The sequence below is a fragment of the Epinephelus fuscoguttatus genome, linkage group LG6, assembly GCF_011397635.1.
Source record: "Epinephelus fuscoguttatus linkage group LG6, E.fuscoguttatus.final_Chr_v1".
Taxonomy (NCBI): domain Eukaryota; kingdom Metazoa; phylum Chordata; class Actinopteri; order Perciformes; family Serranidae; genus Epinephelus; species Epinephelus fuscoguttatus.
The window spans coordinates 10879097-10897594 of record NC_064757.1 but is presented as its reverse complement, the minus strand read 5'-3'; the positions used below and the strand labels follow the sequence as shown (position 1 = coordinate 10897594).

The following is an 18498-nucleotide window of genomic DNA, read 5'->3' as shown; positions in this document are numbered from 1 at the left end:
GACTAAAACATTTAAAATAAGAATTTCATTAAAAATATTCATGATTATTCCTTCTCTATGCCATATTATAATCTGCACACATGTATCCTTCTGTTGTTCTATAATAAGTGTCTTCCTCCAAAATCCCACACTTAATATCTAATACCTATATCTTGATATAGATTGCAAAGATTTACTTAATAAAACCATCTCCATGTCCACTTTTTCCTCCAAAGTGGACATGGACACTGAATCACTTATGGTTACTAGTCCACCATCTGATAACTACTTTCTTTTCATTATTCTAACCTTCCTTTACAGTCTTTTTCCACCTACTGCTGTCCATGGTGCTGATATATGTATTATCTGTGTGTAAGTTCTGCCCTCCAGTGGCTGGCTGACTAGGTGGATTCAAACCAATCCCGGAACCAATGTATTTGTTCCTACCCGAGTTACAAACCTTGGTGCACCTTTAATGCCTGTGTTTTGGCATTTTTGTTGCAGCGCTGTCGCTTCCCGTCTGTTGAAAGTAAGACTTATTCCTCTTTAATTTAAGGAGGGCTGGCTGGGGGGGTTATTCCCGGGAGGTGCCACGGGGAGAAAAAATATAAAATGAAACTAAGGCCATGTTTTACTAAAGCTAGCACTAGAGATGCTATTACGTGGCCTCGCTTTACTAATGCTTGGCCTCCAGATTGTTTAATTCGTTCCTCGTTTTGGTTCATTAGTATGCTCAATATAAGTGTAACGTTACAGAGAGGCAGCGCCACAGACCAGCCTGTCCACAGGGGTGAAGTTAGTTAGATATTTCATATTCGCCGGTTTTCGCAGCTAATATCGTTAACAGCTGTATCAAAGCCTTGATATCCGCCAGTTGTTGGATACGTCGGAAAGCTAATTTAGGCAGATATTTCACAGTTTTATCACCTCGAAATAATCTAAAATGACGATACAGTTGGGAGTGCAGCGAACTGAGTGCCTGTCCAATGCGTCTGTGACTGTAGGCGTAGTTAGGGACCGTCCTAAAAGTGCAGTACTAACCATTTAAATATTAAAAATCTTTTTTGTTTTTCAACGTAGAAATCTCAAACCACTTCCATTATAAAGAGCCCGTCAACATTTCACATCTGTAAGGTTGTAAATAAATGTAGCAAATTATGGTTATGCATGCCCTATGCCCTTAATTGTGCACAATTCAAGGTTGTCATGTCAACAACCTGCTCATTCATTAATATATTGACGTGAAACCACCTATGATGTGTCTTTAACATCCCCTCACAACTTTCAATGCTGTTGTGAGATGAGACTGAGATTGCCCTGAGCAAATCCCTGAGCATCATTATCAATGACCTACTACTGAGATATACACATTTCAAGGTTGTAATTTCAGTATTGCTTATTGATGAATATATTGACAACAAATCACTTGCCACGTGTCCTTTCATAACGTTCACAGCTGGTAGTTTATGGGAGAGCGCTTAGCAAATCTCTGAGAATTTTTATCAGTGATCTATATCATTAAATATCTAAACTGAAGGAGGTGATTTCAATAGCTTGCTCATTTGTGAATATATTGAATTCAAATCACATATCACATGTCTGTGACATCCTGTCACAACTTTAACAGCTTTGAGTTTGTGGAAAAGCCCTTGGAAAATGTATTGGCATCATTATCAGTAAATTGTTGCCTTTAATATGGACATTTTAAGCTGTGATTTCAACAGCTTGCTCATTTAAAAATAATAAATAGATGTGAAACCCCCTCTGATGTGTCTTTGACATCCTTTACATCTTTCACAGCTGTAAGTTTGTGGAAAAGCCCTCGGCAGATCTCATAACATACTTATCGATGATCTATTGCTTTGATATGCACAGTTTAAGGTTGTAATTTCAACTGCTGGCTGGGTCATTTTATGAATATATTGACAGAAATACTTCTCATGTGTCTGTAACATCCTGTCACAACTTTCACAATGCTTAATACAACATAAACATTTTTAACAATGTATGGTTTATCACTCCACTCTTCCATTCAGCATACATCTTATCCAACAAGTAGTATGCAATGTTATGTTAAAGACATTAAACTTGATGATTTGGTTCAACCTACTGACAGCCATTCACCATGTATTTTGATGGTCAGCCAAAAAATATTGGTGTGGGTAAAATGCCATTTACACTTATTGTCATTTAAAATATAGAAATGTGCAGCAAAGCAACATTACATTGTGTGATTTGTCAAATCAAGCAATGTGGGATCTCGTGACCTCCATTTGACTGTTACTACATTATCTGTGTCCAGTTTCTATCTGTCTTATCCTTACATCTTTCTCCAGCCAATGGACTGACATCAGCCAGCAGAGATGCTGCTTAAAGATCTTCCCAGAGAGGCCCTGATGCGGCCGTTATCCAGGAATGAAGTGGTGGGCATGTTGTTGAGGTTGACCATCTTTGGCGCAGCGACCTACTACAGCATCAAATGGGTTGTAGACGCTATGGACCCCACTGCCAAACAGAAAAACCAAGCCAAGAAAAGGGTATAAAGAACATAAGCACTATCTGTGCAATTTAATACCCATACTACCATACAATTTACTATGTCAGAATAAGATGTAATATATCCAATGCATAGTATGTGAAAAGCAGTATGCAAGAAACAAGAGGATGTCTTACTGCATCTGGTTACATATTGCAGTATGCAAGCCAGCATGCATTTCTGGCTGTTGTGACCCACAATCCTCTGTGCTTCAGAATGCAGCTTAATTGTTATCCTTGTGTGTCTTCAGCTGTGGTGTGTGTTTCCTCTCTACAGGCAGAACAGCTGATGAAGAGGATTGGCGTTGAGGGCGTCAAACTCACAGAGTATGAGATGAATATTGCATCTCATCTAGTTGATCCTCAAACTATGAAGGTAACAGTTGTTATCCTCATCCATGACTCATGATATTGAGATTATGAAGTGCTGTGACATTTTTACTCTTTTTATCATTGCACTTCACCGCACTCTACCCTCCTGCAGGTGTCCTGGAGAGATATAGCAGGTCTGGATGAGGTTATCAATGAGCTGCAAGACACAGTCATCCTGCCCTTTCAGAAGAGACACCTTTTAACTGGATCCAAACTCTTTCAGCCCCCTAAAGGTACTGCAGCAAGTCACCCAATCAGAGCTATAATGGTCAAACCTCACACACAATCTTTAAGCTATAAGCTAGTTATAGGACAGAATAAGACACACTTCTTAAAGTGATTGTGAGTAATATACTAATAGATTGGTAACTACACATTATGTCTGGAATTGTTTAATCTTCAGTGCTTCTATAAATTATTTGGACAATAACACATTTTTGTTGTTCAACTTTTTTAAGTTTTTTTTCAACCACATTGGGCCAACTGTGAAGGAATTGTAGCTGTTCTTACTCATTAACACAATTTTAGGGAAGAGAGAGTTTCATTATATATTATTAATTACTGTTTCACTTCATTGCACACTTTCAACACAATATTTAACACAAATGATAAGATGTGATATGTAGCAGAATAATACACAGGTCATGATCAAACAGGAGCAGTAAGAACCCAAATTCTAGTACTACATGCCCCCTTTTCAGAATCAATAATTAACATAAATGGTCTGCCATGGATGGTCTGCTAATACTGTCAGCAGACACTTGCGGTGCAGTCCAATCACAGTTGCAGCGCTATACGGTATCTACGGTATACTTCCATTAAATAAATAGTATGAAATACCAGGATGTCCTACTGCATCAAGTCGCATTTTGCAGTATGCAAGTCAGCATGCTTATCTGGCTGTGTGATTACAGTCCTCTATGCAGCGGAAGATTTGTCACATAAACCGAGCCACAGACAGAGGACAGCTCAATGACAGCTGACAGAAGCCATAATGACTATAATAAATCATAACAAACAATCTACAGTGTATCCATATAACTTAAAAGTTGAAACTACATACAGTATATTGCAAAACTAGGGCTCTCTTTGTTGACCTCCATCACCAGCTAGCTTTTTGTCATATCTCCAAGGTAACATTAAATGATAACATTAGGAAATTCTGTGTTCCAAATTGCATACTGTTTCTTTCTACTTCAGTTTTTTTGCTACGGACTGTGATGGATGTATGAGCAAGAGGATCATAGTTCAAGGCGCAATGTTACCACCAAGTAGTGTGTCCGAATTGTGTGCATCCTGGATGCAGCAGTACATATATTATAAAGGCAGCTGCGGTATGTACTGAAAGTAAAAAGAAAAAAATATGTGATTCAGAATGCAGAGTGTGTTTCGCATGTCCCGAGGCCAGCTTAATTTTTAAATGTGTGTTTTCCATTCAGTGACTTGAAGAACACTGTGTAGCCATAATATCTCCTTAGTTGCTTCGTCTGTATGTTCAGAATCGTCCGGCTTCTTTGTCCTACAACTCTGGGACCATGTGTACACGACACAACACTGTATACTCAGCCTTTTAACTCAATGGTCAATATTAATTTCTAAATATACTGTAGAACCAAAACAAACAGAACCAAGTCACTGTTACATTTTCTGACTGCACTTTCTGTCATGACTGCAAATACTTTGAATTGAAATGCATCAGAAGGTAGCCAGTATAAAAGTAGGTTTTAATATCCACTGCATTGACAACCTGCAGATATCAGAAGTTGTTATAAGCCACATTGGTTTGTGTGTTAGCCATTCTCTTTCTCATTATTGTCAAATAGCCATCTGGTGCATTATGCTTTTATCTATAGCTATGTGCCAAAAAGCATCTGACGAGATTTATTCACTTGGCAGCCTGACAGCAGATGATCACTGAGAGGAACACTTTACTTTCTGTAGAGAGTTTTTACTGTTTAGCACAAAGCTTTATACAGAGCATGAGGATGAGTCAACCTCCAAAATTAGCCATTATGGAAATCCAGTTCCATTCCTAGTCTCCAGCCTTTGTTTGTGTCATGGAAGTGTTTAAAAGTATGCAGTAAGTTGTGCCAAGTTTTGCGTCTGTACTTGTGTTAAAGAAGACCAAGTAAGGCAAAATAGCTCCACACAGTTGCCAGTAATTGTTGATCGTTGTTACAGATTCCTTCAATAATAAGGTCTATAAATTAAATTTGTCAGTACTAAATTTGCAGTATTTTAGAAATTGTTGTTTTTTTGTTTTTTTTTAATTTGTAAATTCCTAATTTCTGTTCATATTTTGTCCTTGCAGGTGTTTTATTGTTTGGTCCTCCAGGATGTGGGAAGACCATGATTGCCAAGGCAACAGCCAAAGCCTCGGGTTGCAAGTTTATCAACCTTCAGGCATCCACACTGACAGACATGTGGTACGGCGAATCACAGAAGCTGACTGCTGCGGTCTTCTCATTGGCTGTCAAAATCCAGCCCTGCATCATCTTCATTGATGAGATCGGTGAGTTTGATTAGTTTGTGGTAATTTTGCAGATGTTAGGTTATATAATGTTCATTCTCGGAACCCATCGGCTGTATTCGGTGTCTGACTTCCAGCAGACGGCGATACAGCCTCTGGGGGCAGACCATAGACATATGGGCAGACCCCTGATTTTTTGGCATTCCGGTTTGATTCGGGCGGAGGAGGCGAATTTCTGTTTCCGACTTCCGTTTATATATAAGTAAATATGCTGAACCATTGAGATGGATTCAGAGTTTGCAGTGACGCCAATTGTGTTCCGCCTCGTTAGTTCACCACACGGAGCGTTTAACCTGGCAACAACTGCAGCCGGCTCAAACGTGATTGATCAATATCACGCGGACTACAAACAGCCTACAACCGGAAACCAAGGCTCTTCCGCTCTTCTTCCAGAGGCAAGATCTCCGGGGTTTGCCTACAGACTCTACATTCAGTGAATGTAGAGACTGTATATAGAGCCTAGATAATGTTAAATATGATCTGTTCTTATCTTACTCTTTAATGCATAAAGTCTGTTTTGCATATCTGTTTTGGATAAATGCTGTCTTCATCCTTGTTTTTGCTCCTCATGTCTTGCGTGTTAGAGTCATTTTTGAGGAACCGCTCCAGCCTGGACCATGAGGCCACAGCCATGATGAAGGCCCAGTTCATGAGCCTGTGGGACGGCCTGGATACGTCCTCAACCACACAGGTAACACAAACATAGCTCTCTCCTATCCTGTAATGTGCATACCACATTGAGTCATACTGGCATCATGTAGGACATAATACCTGTTCCACATGGTGCCTGTGCTGTGTTTGAGGTGTTAGGAGCTGTGCATATGCTGCATCTTTAACCGCCTGGACAACCAAGTTTGGGTGCTGGATGCTACTCTTGTGCCTTTTCTATGCCAGGTTTCAAGAGCTCAGCAGCAGATTGCGTCTGAGGATGCTAAGCAACCTCAACAAGCACTGTGTCATAGCCTGTTTACCTGAAATCCTTGTGCAGAGCTGATCTTCAGCCAGGTGCTGTTTGTGTGTTGGCCTATAGTCAGTAAGACAGACTTAAAGCTCTGGCAGCTCTGCACTAAAATTATCACCTTCTTCTCCATATTTATCACAGACAATATTTACTGAAGGTGCGCACTGCCGTGTTCCAAAAGTTGAACTCAGTTTGTCTCAGGGCACAGCCATCAACCTTAAAATACAGGCGCTTGGGAACGCATGCGCACCGGGACAGCTTCACTTGGGTGTTGTTGGGTGCGCCTGCCCACATCTGCACTGAAAACAATGAATTTGAGTGTGCAAAAAACATGTAGCATGTGTATGCCCCCTGCAGTGGCTGGCTTTGTCAGCATAATGTATTCACATTGTGATTTGTGCAATTGTAGGTGATGGTGATGGGAGCTACAAACAGGCCACAGGACGTCGATCCAGCCATTCTGCGCAGGATGCCCGCCACTTTTCATGTTGGCCTGCCAGTAAGACGCGCACACACACACCAGCAAAAACAGTTGCCATCAATGTAATCTAAATTAACACACAAAAATTCATACAGTATTTAATATGTTGAAAGAATTATGTTTTCTGCCACTCTGTTTTATATGTCACATTAAGGTACATTTACTTTTCATATGTGTGGGGCAGTTTTCCCCAGAAGGATAAGCTTTTGTTTAACTAATTCTGGGCCCCACTGTACCACATCATTTGCTAATCTCCATATAGTGATTGAAACGGTGCGTTTTATTGAGTGCTTTCAACTACACATAAAGTAAAGGAGCACAGCTTAAACTCACTGAACTGTGAGTGTGTCTCAGATTGTCTTATGGCTGCCGGCCAAACCACATTAAGCAGGTACTAAATCTTTTCCTCTAGTACAATAAACAGCTCCTTGTCATGTCAGTTATAAATGTACGTGAGCCGTTGATGCTGAGCAGGAAAATACAGTGCGTGAGTATAATTTCTAATAATAGCTTTTCGCAGTAAATGTATTAGACATGTTTATGTATAATGTGTTGAGGCAGTGTAAATGGCACTTAGTGTCTGGTGATTAGAAAGTATTTAAGCTGGTGATTAGTCGCTAATTGAAAGGTACATTCTTTTTTTAATTAACAGTTTGCATGTTATTATGCTTTTATTTTTCTAATAAGAACTACTGTCCTTTTGTCTTTGCAGAACACAAGACAAAGACAGGACATCCTGAGGCTGATTTTAGCAGGAGAAAATGTAAGAAGTGATTTCTTTTCATCCTAGTCAGCCGAGGAAGAAATTACTCTATTCACTGCTCTCTTATGTCACTCTCAGAGACCATTTCACACCTGTATTTTCACTGTCAAATCACATTAAAGTAAATCAGCTCACCCATGAACAGGTGGCACTTGATTGGCACTAACAAACACACCCCAAGACTTGTGACAGCTAACAGATTAAGTCTTTGTAATTGCCTGACATTGCTCTCCTTTGCTTTTCTACTCAGCTGAGCAATGCCATTAATCTGAGGGAGATTGCTGAGAAGACAGAGAGTTACTCTGGCAGTGACCTCCGGGAGCTTTGCCGCGATGCTGCCATGTACCGAGTCCGGGACTACGTCCGCAAGGAGCAGATGAGGCAGATCGCTCAGCAGCTGCAGGACTGCGAAGAGGAGGAGAAGTATGACTCATATACAAACACCCACAAGATTTCATAGCCATTGTGTCCGCTGAGCATCTCTTTGTTTAAATACAGTACCCATCCTAAACAGTCGAGGTTAGACCAGTGTGGGCTTTTGAAAGCTGATAGCAATATTATTTTGAGTGATGTATGCACTGGTACTCTTTAATATTCCCACAAATGACCCACTCTTTTCAGTGTCCAGTGGGATATAAAAACTAAAACATGAATGCACTCTAATGAACTCTAATCATGATACACATTAAACTAATGTTGGGTGTCAGGCCAAAGAACTATTGGAGTGTTGATCATTGTCAACATGAAGTAGATTAATTCAATAAGAAGGTAGCAGAGGTGGATCTGATTGATTTTTAAAGCACCTTATACTTCATACAGGCTAAAAATCTGATCTGTGTAACCCATGCCTCAGCTGTTGCTAAGCGACTATTGAAACCCTCTTGGAAGCACGATTGCTAAAAGAAGAAGTATTTTTAACTTTTAGTTCTCAGCACTCTAAACACTAAGGCGTCAGCATGTTGTTTCAAGTCACTATAAGACATGACGTTCAGCCTTACTTTAGTTCTTTGTGTCAATACACTGACTTCATCCTCTGGTCTTTTTTTAAAAACGTTTATTTAGAAGTCAGTTTGTCCCACCAGCACAATTATTAGAATAAAAGAAAACTGACTACACTACGAATAGGAATATGTATTAGATATATTGCAACCAACTTTTTCACCACGTTGAGATCATGAAAAAAATTAAAGTACTGAGGGCATGTAAAAGAACAGTAAAACAGATTTTCTTTTTAAAAAATCCAAACTGTAACTTAAAAAGACAATATAAAATATGTAATACGTTATACATATTTAAATACCTAAACTTTGGAGGGAGGGGAAACAGCTCCAAAACCTCAAAAAAAATCACTAAATAACTGTTATGTTTCTGGAGAAGCATTTTGCGGTGCATTTGTGAATTTTAAAGGTCCAGTGTGTAGGATTACGGAATACATTGCAAGAAGTAAAACATAATCTTCATAACTATGTTTGTATTGTGTAAAATCACCTGAAACTGAGAATCATTGTGTTTTTGTTACCATACAATGAGCTGCTTATGTCTCAACAGACTTATTCATGTTGTTTCTGCAGTAGCCCAGAATGGACAAATCAAACGCTGGCTCTAGATAGGGCCTTTCACGTTTTGGCATAGTTCTCACACAGCACAATTTTTAGCTGGCAACAATCTGCGACCTCACACACCAGCCCGTTAAGAACCCAGTTATGTTCCAAACACACACAAAAAAATTTCAGTAGTGGATTTCTTCTCTAAATGCACTGATACCAGTGATACCATATCATTACCAGAAAAAGTTTTTTGATTAGGATACCTTATTATTTGTTATTTTTCTGTCTATTCTGAAGTACTGAGAATCTGAATGCAGAAACCACCTTACTGTAAAAATAACAATAAATGGTCTTGACAGACCTTCTTCTTCCACCTCTGCCATATCTCCAGAAAACAGTATGTTGAAAACCTGAATATTGCATGAACATAATCAATAGAATGTTTAATAAGCTGATTGTATCATTAGGAAATCAAGAACAGTTCTTCCCTGTTTAAACAGTATTTCCCTATTTATCTTCCGCTGACATTCAGACGCCTTGTTCTTTCACATGGACAGATATTTTTGACACAATCCTGAGTAAATGCTATAAATCTTTCATGTGATATTTTTACATGTAAAAGTAATCTCATGTTTTCCTACAAAAACTGTTATAACACAAATTTTGTCCTTTAACAATCACTGTCAGCCACACTTGTTAAAAAAAGGGGGTGTGGCTCTACTGCAGTCCACTGTAGATGATGTGGAACACTGTGATTACTTCCGGACATCCCATCAAATAAGTCTGTGCATCTGGGTGGAGTCAGATGACAGAAATCATAGATCTAGACATATTAGAAATAGTTATTTCCATTGGAATGGACGGGTTATCTGGACAAGCTAGATCTTTAATTGACAGTGGCTCTCTAAAGTTACAGGGTGACTGATGTCAGACAGCTCAAGTATTTTATACTGTATTTTCCTTTTAGTGTAAAACAGCTGAGTACAATGTGTAGATTTCTTGTATACCACTGCGAGAACACGTACTATAAAGTGTAGTTTACATAAGGAATACAATTAATGTGCAGAATGGAATGGAGACACAGCTACTGTTTTTGTTGTTCACCTTGGCCTTTGGTTGAGTACATTCACCTCTATTTGGTCTTTTACCTTTGTTATATTTCACTGTATAAATGGTTTTTTTTGTGTGTGTTGTTGTTGTTGTTCTTGCTTATTTAACTGTAAAGCACTTTGGTTGGCTGTTGGCTGTTTTAAAGGTGCTATATAAATAAAGTTGACATTGACATTGACATTGTCTCTGACCTCTGACCTCTTATGTCCTTTGCCGCAGACCTGTGGATGAGGAGCGGTTGCGGCCAGTCACCCAGCTGGACCTCCTCTTCGGCCTGGACAAGATGAAGGAATCTAAGCGGGCCACAGCCTTCATGTTACCCGTTGTGTCAGAGGTACCTCTGGACTAAACACCCACACTGCGCCATGATGGGAAAGATTTTCTTCAAACTCACTGAGTTTGTGTTTCAACTCATCAAGCAGAGTCTCCTCCAACATGTCTGAGGTGCAGCTGGGAAAGCCAAGAGGCAGCCATACTTTTCATAAACTACTTTCCAGGCAGGGTTTGTTCTGAGCATGCTTACTTTCAGCACAACCCTGCCAGATGTGTAAAGTTACAATACAGTCAGAAATTTAATGTCTCCAATTCGCCACTGACCTAAAGTCAGTGTCTTGCTCCTGGGCGCCATTAAAGTTTCTTTGGTAGTGAAAGCATTCTCCATACACATTATGAATCTGACTACTTCATCACAGTAAGGTTCCATATATGGTCCTGCCACTGACTTACACATGATTGTGAGCAGAGGGGACTGAGCACCATGATGCATGAGTGTGGACTCCAGACCAGTGTCATCCTTCAAGGTTTGCTGCTTAATTTCTAAATCAGGCGTCTCCTGTCTTCTTTTTTGGGCAAACACAGACTTCAATAGACTTAACAAAGACTCAAATGACTTTAAAGTGATATAATCCAGGTTGTTTGGAAGAAATCATTCAGATGACCTCGGTCCTCCTAAGTCACAATACACTATATTGTCTACAAATGCTGTTGTGTCATAGCAAGTTAGTCCGTAATGCATTTCAGTTATAGGGCTGTGTAAACATAATTGATTCAATCGATTCAAATCAGTCTTCTTTGAATGATCTGAGATTGATTCATAAATCCAACATCGACCTTTAGATATATACCTTTACCTGCTGAAGCATGAAGCTTTAACCCTGTTAATCTCGCAAAAGTGATATTTCAGTCTGCTCTGTCCGCAGTTTCTCATCCATCGCTGCTTATGGCATGTTTTACGCAAGCACAGCAACCTAGCTCGGTTAATAGGGGTCTGTCTGTCTATCTTAGTTTGCAACATGTCTTAAAATCAAAATTTACCAGCGATGTTAGCAGGCACTCAATCACTGCAGCAGCAGAGGGAGGAGCACAGAGGACAGGATGAAGGATTGAGGTCTGTGTTCTTCATTCTTTCTAACCTCATCTAGTATTGTTATATCAGGAATATAATTTATTTTATTTACATTTTAGATTTCTATCTGGTGAGATATTGTTGAGGTTATATAGTGAGTTTGCTGTTGTAATATAACTGTTGTGCTCTAGAAACGAAGCAAAATTGCTATTGTAACTGAATATCCCTGATAGAATTGATATTGCTTCGAATCAAATCAGGACCTTGTGAATCGGACTCAAATCGATTTAGGAAATCAGTGTTTATACCCAGCCCTGGTCTGATAAAGAAATGGTTTTCTTCTTTTCAGGAATGCCAGATTTAGGTCTAATTATTCTAAGATAGCTCCACCTCTTACCAGCTGTCTTTTTGTCCTGACCTAGCAAAGACTGCTTTCTCCTGGTGGATGTACTGACACTGTGTTTTTTTTAAAGCTGACAAGAACATTGGATGTCATTTCTGTTTACTTTCCATGATCATTGATGAACTTTGATTGTTTTTCATGTTTGTTTGATTGCATCTTTGCTTTAAAAGTAAGAGAGGTTGTGTTTAGCCAACATGAGGTTGTAATAGAAATAGGGATGCACGATAAAATACTAGCACGTAAGTGGTATCGGCCAATATTGGCTTTAAAATTAAGGGATCGGAATCTTACATACATTGAAAAGCACTCTATTTCATGTCTCCATCTGCTGGTGGGCCATCATGATGAGAGTATGCATGTATAATATGACGTTAATTCCACTACAGAAGAGACTTGATGATCACTAAAATTAGGTGGGGAAAAATGTGTATATATCAATGTCTGTCTCCTTTATTGGCCAAATAAGTTGTTATATATCTGCATATTGGATATTGGCAAAAAATCAAATATCGTCCATCCCTAAATAGAAATCTGCAGTAATGTGGTACTCATCATGTAATGAGTTACTGCTCCTAAGGAGTACAAATTTAAATTTTTCTTTTCAGGTACAATGATTAATGTGTGTTTTTAGTCATAAAGCAAGCGCTGCTGTAGAAGCCATGGAGTCACAGCATGTATATGAAAAGGAAGAACAGAACAAAGTCAGCCACAGGTGAAACACAATACATTTACTCAGCCTGCCAAGGCCAGAGCGCTCAGTGAGGCACCTCATTCCACTGCAAGTTTTTGTTCTTCTTTTTCATCACTTTTCAGCACAGTAGGGTAGAAATATATTTGAATAGAAGATCAGATAATCACAGTGTAAGCTTGAATTGGGCCTGGAAGTTTCTGTAGCAAAGCAGCCTTTCTCACAGCTGTCAGACAAAAGCAAATAACAAAACATTCAAGCAGAGATGGTAAAGATCGGGTCAGCACTTAAACCTTGTAATAAGAACCACAGCTACAATAACCTGAGCCAGAGGCAGCAATAAAGTATGCAGTCATAAGCCAGTAAATCAATGACAATTATTACCCTACTACTAATAGCTATAAAATTATACATACTTTTTTTTATCACTGCTCAGTCCTCAGCTGTTAGCAGATGTCTCACAGAAATTGTGCTGTGTGCATGCTTGTGAATGTGGAAGCACAATGCTGGGTTAAAGGTAAAAACTTTAAATGCACCTGAAGTACCCAAATCCAGTTATGTGTTCTACAAATAATATTTATTTCCCATCCAAAATGACAATAAGTGTTACATAAAGGGGAGCTTATCTTGCACAGCATAGCACAACTGTCATTGGTAGTTTCAAGTCAAAAGTTCATGGTTTCATGGCCAGTGCCCACATTATGTAAGTAGCAAATGTACTGGCACCTATCTGTGCATGTGCATGTAGGTATTAAAATGAGGTGCAGTGAGAGCATTGTTGCCTTAGAGCTATTTTAAGGCAGCAGAAAGCGATTATGTTGTTGACCAACAAAAACGTGGCTTATAGTCAGAATAGTGTTTTCTTGCTATGTAAAATGTGCCAACAAGCATTCACTTTGCTTGTTGCACACACAGGAACATGCAGATGGGTTGCAAGTGGGTGAAATAATACATTATTAATGTGGAAAATATCAATTACATTTTCTAAAATGTGAGCATAGCAGAGCTGCAGAGCTGCTGTCTGATTCCCCATTAAGAGAAACGTTGTGCTTTTTTACATACAGGGAGCAGCATAACTTCCTTTATTTCAGAGGCTAAAAGTTTAGTTCTGTTTCCACTGTCAAGTTTGTAACTACAGTTTTTAGTTTTGTCCTTAAATGTCCCATGGTATTTCCTGCAGTGACATTACTGCTCTTTCTGCTTTACTCTCAGCTGAGTACTCAATTCTACAACTTCACCATGTTAATAGCAGTATGGCAGGTGCAGGTACACCTGGCTTTTAAAGGGAATGGGCGATAATGCTGATTTTTTTTAATCCATGTTACGGCCAAAACACATCTCTTTGTCATTGCAACTAGATTATGTACGGTTTTCTTTTCTTGAGAAAGGTCTGGTGAGCGAGACTATGCACGGTTTAACCAGCAAAAGTGGAGCTGGACACGCCCTAAATACACTTTATCCCTACATATGCTTTAGACTATGCGCTATATTTAATTTAAATACACATGTTCAAATCTTACTGGTGTTTTTTGGGTTTTTTTTTACTGTTTTTTAGTGTTATATTTATTGTGTTGTTATAATTATTAGTGAGTCTCCTTTTTTTTCACTTTGTTTTCATGAGTAAACTTTTAATGTCAGGTTCTGTGCATCAATCGTCTGTCATACACAACACATCAGGGTTTTTCCGGGTCATTTACTTTTAGTCTCACTTTCAGGAGAGCATGGCTTTAAAATTCAAATGTTTTCAATCAGCTGTCACTCTGAAGTTGCTGTGACATGCTTCTCTGACTTCCCTCTGTATAAAAAAAGCCTCGTTATTCACCACATGGTCACAGCATGTGTTCATGGATCTGTTCGTGGGTCTCATACAGACCTTCCTCCCACGCAGTCTGAGGAAGCCAGGGCATAGCGATCATTAAACATGACCACATGGTGGCACTGCAGCTTCACTGTCCTGTTACTGAGGCAGGTGGAACTGTTTGTAGCAATATGGTGAGATAATGAAATAGAGAACCCTGCATACTGGATTGTTTCTCTTTTATTGGTCCATTCAGTGATATTTAGACATTTGTTGCTTTTCATTAGAGTACCTCAGGTGACAGTTAAAGGTCAAAGTGTTGCCATGTAAACCAATGATTGTGTCACCGCAGCTTACAGGTCTTAGTCCCCTTTCCTGGGAGAAGGGTAGCACTTGTGTAAATGCTTTTTCTCAGTGTAGTATCACTATCAGGTCATTCATGTGGCAGAGACTGATCTATGGATACAGAGTCTCCATATGCAGTTACTGTAAAATATATTGTCAACTGTGTATGTGTTGAATATGATATGTACAGTAAAGTGTATTTATTAAATTACACTGAAGAAATTGTTTCCTCTGTTATTTCAGCATGGATTCAACCTGTTTGTCTCCCTGCCCTTGTTTAAGTGAATTAAATGTCATAAACCTCATTATTCCCAACAGAAGTTCAACTTGTGAAAATTTCAAACAATATAAAACTGTATATCTAAACCTTCTAATTACTCAAATTTAGTATATTGGCATATGTACTGTTACATTAATTTTACTCATAACTTTCTTTTCTAGTGACAAAGTGTTGATTGTGTTTTATTTTTTCAACCCCAAAAAAGTGTGGCTGTAGGAGTCTGCTACTCTATTGTAAATTCTGCAGCTGTTGCAGTCACATCCTGTACCCTTTATGCATGTATTAATAAACCACTGTTGGCCGTAATGAAGCTCTTACTCCTTCCACCCTGTTGCTGTTTGCTCCAGCTCTACTCTTGGTATCTAACAAAAGCCTCGCATCTCTAATAAGTCCACTTTTCAGGACTTGCTGACAGCCAAACAATTTCAAAATGACGGTCTGAGTTTTTAATGGATGTCTGGCCAAGTGCTCTGAGGTCATGAAATCTGAATTACCCTCTCATAAAGGCTATGCGAAATCATGTCAAATCATTTTTAAAAAAGCCTCTTGGGATTTACCAGGTTTTCATATGACAGCAGCTATTTGATAATGATGATGGCTCATGCTCTGTTTTAAGCTTCTACTGGATACAGTCCAAGCTCAGACTGCTCTGAACATCAGCATGAAATCTGCTGCAGATATTCAAGATCCTCACAGGATCAATTCAGATGTTAGTGATCCTCTGACTTTTCATCAAGACCTGCAAATCAAATAACATCCCCATCAACTGCAGCTGCATGATACACTGTTTGCTTTTAATTAGCAAATGTTAGCATGTTAACAGGCTAAACCAAGGTGATGAACACGGTAGACTTTAGGCCTATAAAGATGCTAAACATAAGCATGTTAATGTCACTGTGAGCATGTTAGCAAGCTGTCGTTAGCATTTAGCTCACAGCACTGCAGCCTCACAGAGACACTCACATCGCTATAGACCCTTAGTTGATAAGTCATTTATAAATGCTTTATTCAGTGCTTTTATTCATTTATAAAGTCCCAAGTTACTGTGATTCTTGATTGAGAATCAAGCAAGTTGAGTCAAGTCCCTGCTGCAAATCAAGCAAGTCACAAGTCAAGTTATATGAAATTCTGACGATTTGGTAGAAGGATAGCATTCTAGCTAACCTTTGAACAGCCAATAAGCTAATGTGTTAGGTAAAAAGACACATTCAAGTAAGTAGTAAGCTGGATGTGGTGGTCCTCTTACATACCGCTTTTCTCTTTTTGGATCCGTCATCAACAAAATAATTCTGAATCCAAAGATTATTACTTTGAGAACAGCTCCCTCCATGGTAGCTACCTTGTGCATGTGTTGACCTCTGCTGATCCGCTGCGTCCTCGTAGGTTGCCAGGTAACTTCTAAATAAGTCTCAAATCTAAGTTAAGTTTTGAGTCATGAATAACAAGTCAACGTCTTTTATCCATGTTAGTGAAATAAGTCTCAAGTCCTTGAATATGCAAATCAAGTCTGACTCGAGTCAAGTCATATGACTTGAGTCCCTCACCCCCGGTGTGTAGGATGTGTAGTGAAGGGGTGGTGGTGGGTAGCAGCCATTTACTCCTAAGAAACAGATCACACTAAAAATGATCTATCACTGTTGGATCATCCTTTCTATGCTTTGCACGTGCGCACAGCAGGCTCACTCGCCAGCTTTAATGATGACAAAGCAGTATTTAGCACAAGGTCATTCCAAGCCCATTCATCTTATCTAAAGCCTGACCGTGGTTTTGGAATTCCCAAAAAAAGGTGAACTGGTGCATTTTTGAGAAAGAGTTAAATGATGCCAATAAGTGCAGACATGTTGCCGCCCGCAGTTTGGACAGATGATAAGGTGATATTTACAGTTTGGTATTTAATGAGGCAGAGTCTAGAGTGTTTTCCTCCAACTAAGTTCTGCAAGGATGCATGTCTGATCTTTGACTCAGAATCATTGATTAGTTATTCATAAAGCTATTGATGAGTTATTCATGAAGAGGGAGTCAAAGTGAAAGTTTCCGTTCCAGCTCTTTTCAATTAGAGGACAGCTCCCAGTCGATAAACATGATGGAAGAAGTTCTCCCCCGCAGCACAGCTGGCTGGAGATGTCAAAGACTTCCCATTGAGAGGAGAGCTTAGACACATAGATTCACTTTTGTGTGGCCATGGTCTGTCAGTACAGCCGCTCTCAGTGCTGGTCTGATGGTCTCAACTTTTTTTTTTTCCATCAGATAGGAGTGGGGGAGAGAGTGTATAATGGCCCCACTCTGCTTTGTGACAGTCCTCTGAAAGCCTCAGTGCCATCGGACATGATCGAGCGAGCCCAGAGAAATCAGTGGCAGCTGTTATCCCTGCCACATTTCTCAGCAGGATATCCTGTTGCCTGCTGATGCTCAGAGTTTTATAGCTGGAGAAACTCACAAAGCCATATTACACATGAAGGGCAGAGCAGCTCCGCACTGGCAAATGGGATTCAAGGGGTCCTAGCATGAGGCTGTGGGGTGAGAGGACAGTGTTGACTTATTCTGTGTTTTCTTCATGTAGGCAGATAGTCACATCGCAAAGATGAGCAACCGGAATGGCAGAGAGGGCAGAGCTTCACCAAGTCCAAGAGTCTAGTCTCTTATAATATGCAAATCAGCAAGTGCAACCAATACAGTATGTGTGGATATATTTCAAAACTATAAGACCTCTGTCAAATGAATGCTTCATAACGACTGCTTTCTGTGTGAAGTTTGAGCAGCCACATTTGAATGCTACCCCAGAGGATTGCTGGTACCCATGAATGTGGATTGTAATATGGAGACATCGTATTTCTGCAATGAGCCAAATTGTTTTATTACTATTGAACTGTGCCACCATCTACTGGCTTTTAAGATGGGTTGCATTCATTCCGCCCAGGCCAACTGCCCTCACAGAATGACGAAAGTGAAAAATAATTTGTGTATCCACCCCATGATTCGGATCTGCTACAAATTTTAATGGGTTATTCCTTGGCCAAAGCTACCCCCTTCCACCAAGTTTGATAAAAATCATGCCTGTAGTCTTCTGTAATGCTGCTGAGAAACAAACAAACCAAACCTAAAACATAACCTCCTTGGCATAAATAAATTGGCTCTAGGTCAGAGTAACCACTCGGACTTTGTGGTTAAATTATGATGCTCAGAGCTAAGCTTTTAAACAGGAGTCTCCTTCACGGAGTTCCCACAGTCATGGAAAACCTGGAAATATTTTCCAGGCCTGTAAAAGTCATGGAGTTAGTAAAAATCACTTTTGGAAAAAATCATGGAATTTTGTGTGTTGTTACAGTAATCTTCCATGGGTAACCTTTCACACAATGTAGCA

General features: G+C 39.5%; 1 protein-coding gene across 1 annotated transcript; it reads left to right on the top strand.

The window, feature by feature from the left end:
* The first annotated feature begins 438 nt into the window (after positions 1-438).
* On the top strand, positions 439-15427 carry atad1a (ATPase family AAA domain containing 1a). The gene is made up of 10 exons (XM_049579295.1): positions 439-508; positions 2316-2516; positions 2792-2890; positions 2999-3119; positions 5198-5398; positions 6001-6107; positions 6787-6876; positions 7571-7621; positions 7872-8044; positions 10498-15427. The coding sequence occupies exons 2-10, from the start codon at positions 2343-2345 to the stop codon at positions 10625-10627; spliced, it is 1146 nt and encodes a 381-aa protein (XP_049435252.1). The 5' UTR covers positions 439-508; positions 2316-2342; the 3' UTR covers positions 10628-15427.
* Positions 15428-18498: the final 3071 nt, after the last annotated feature.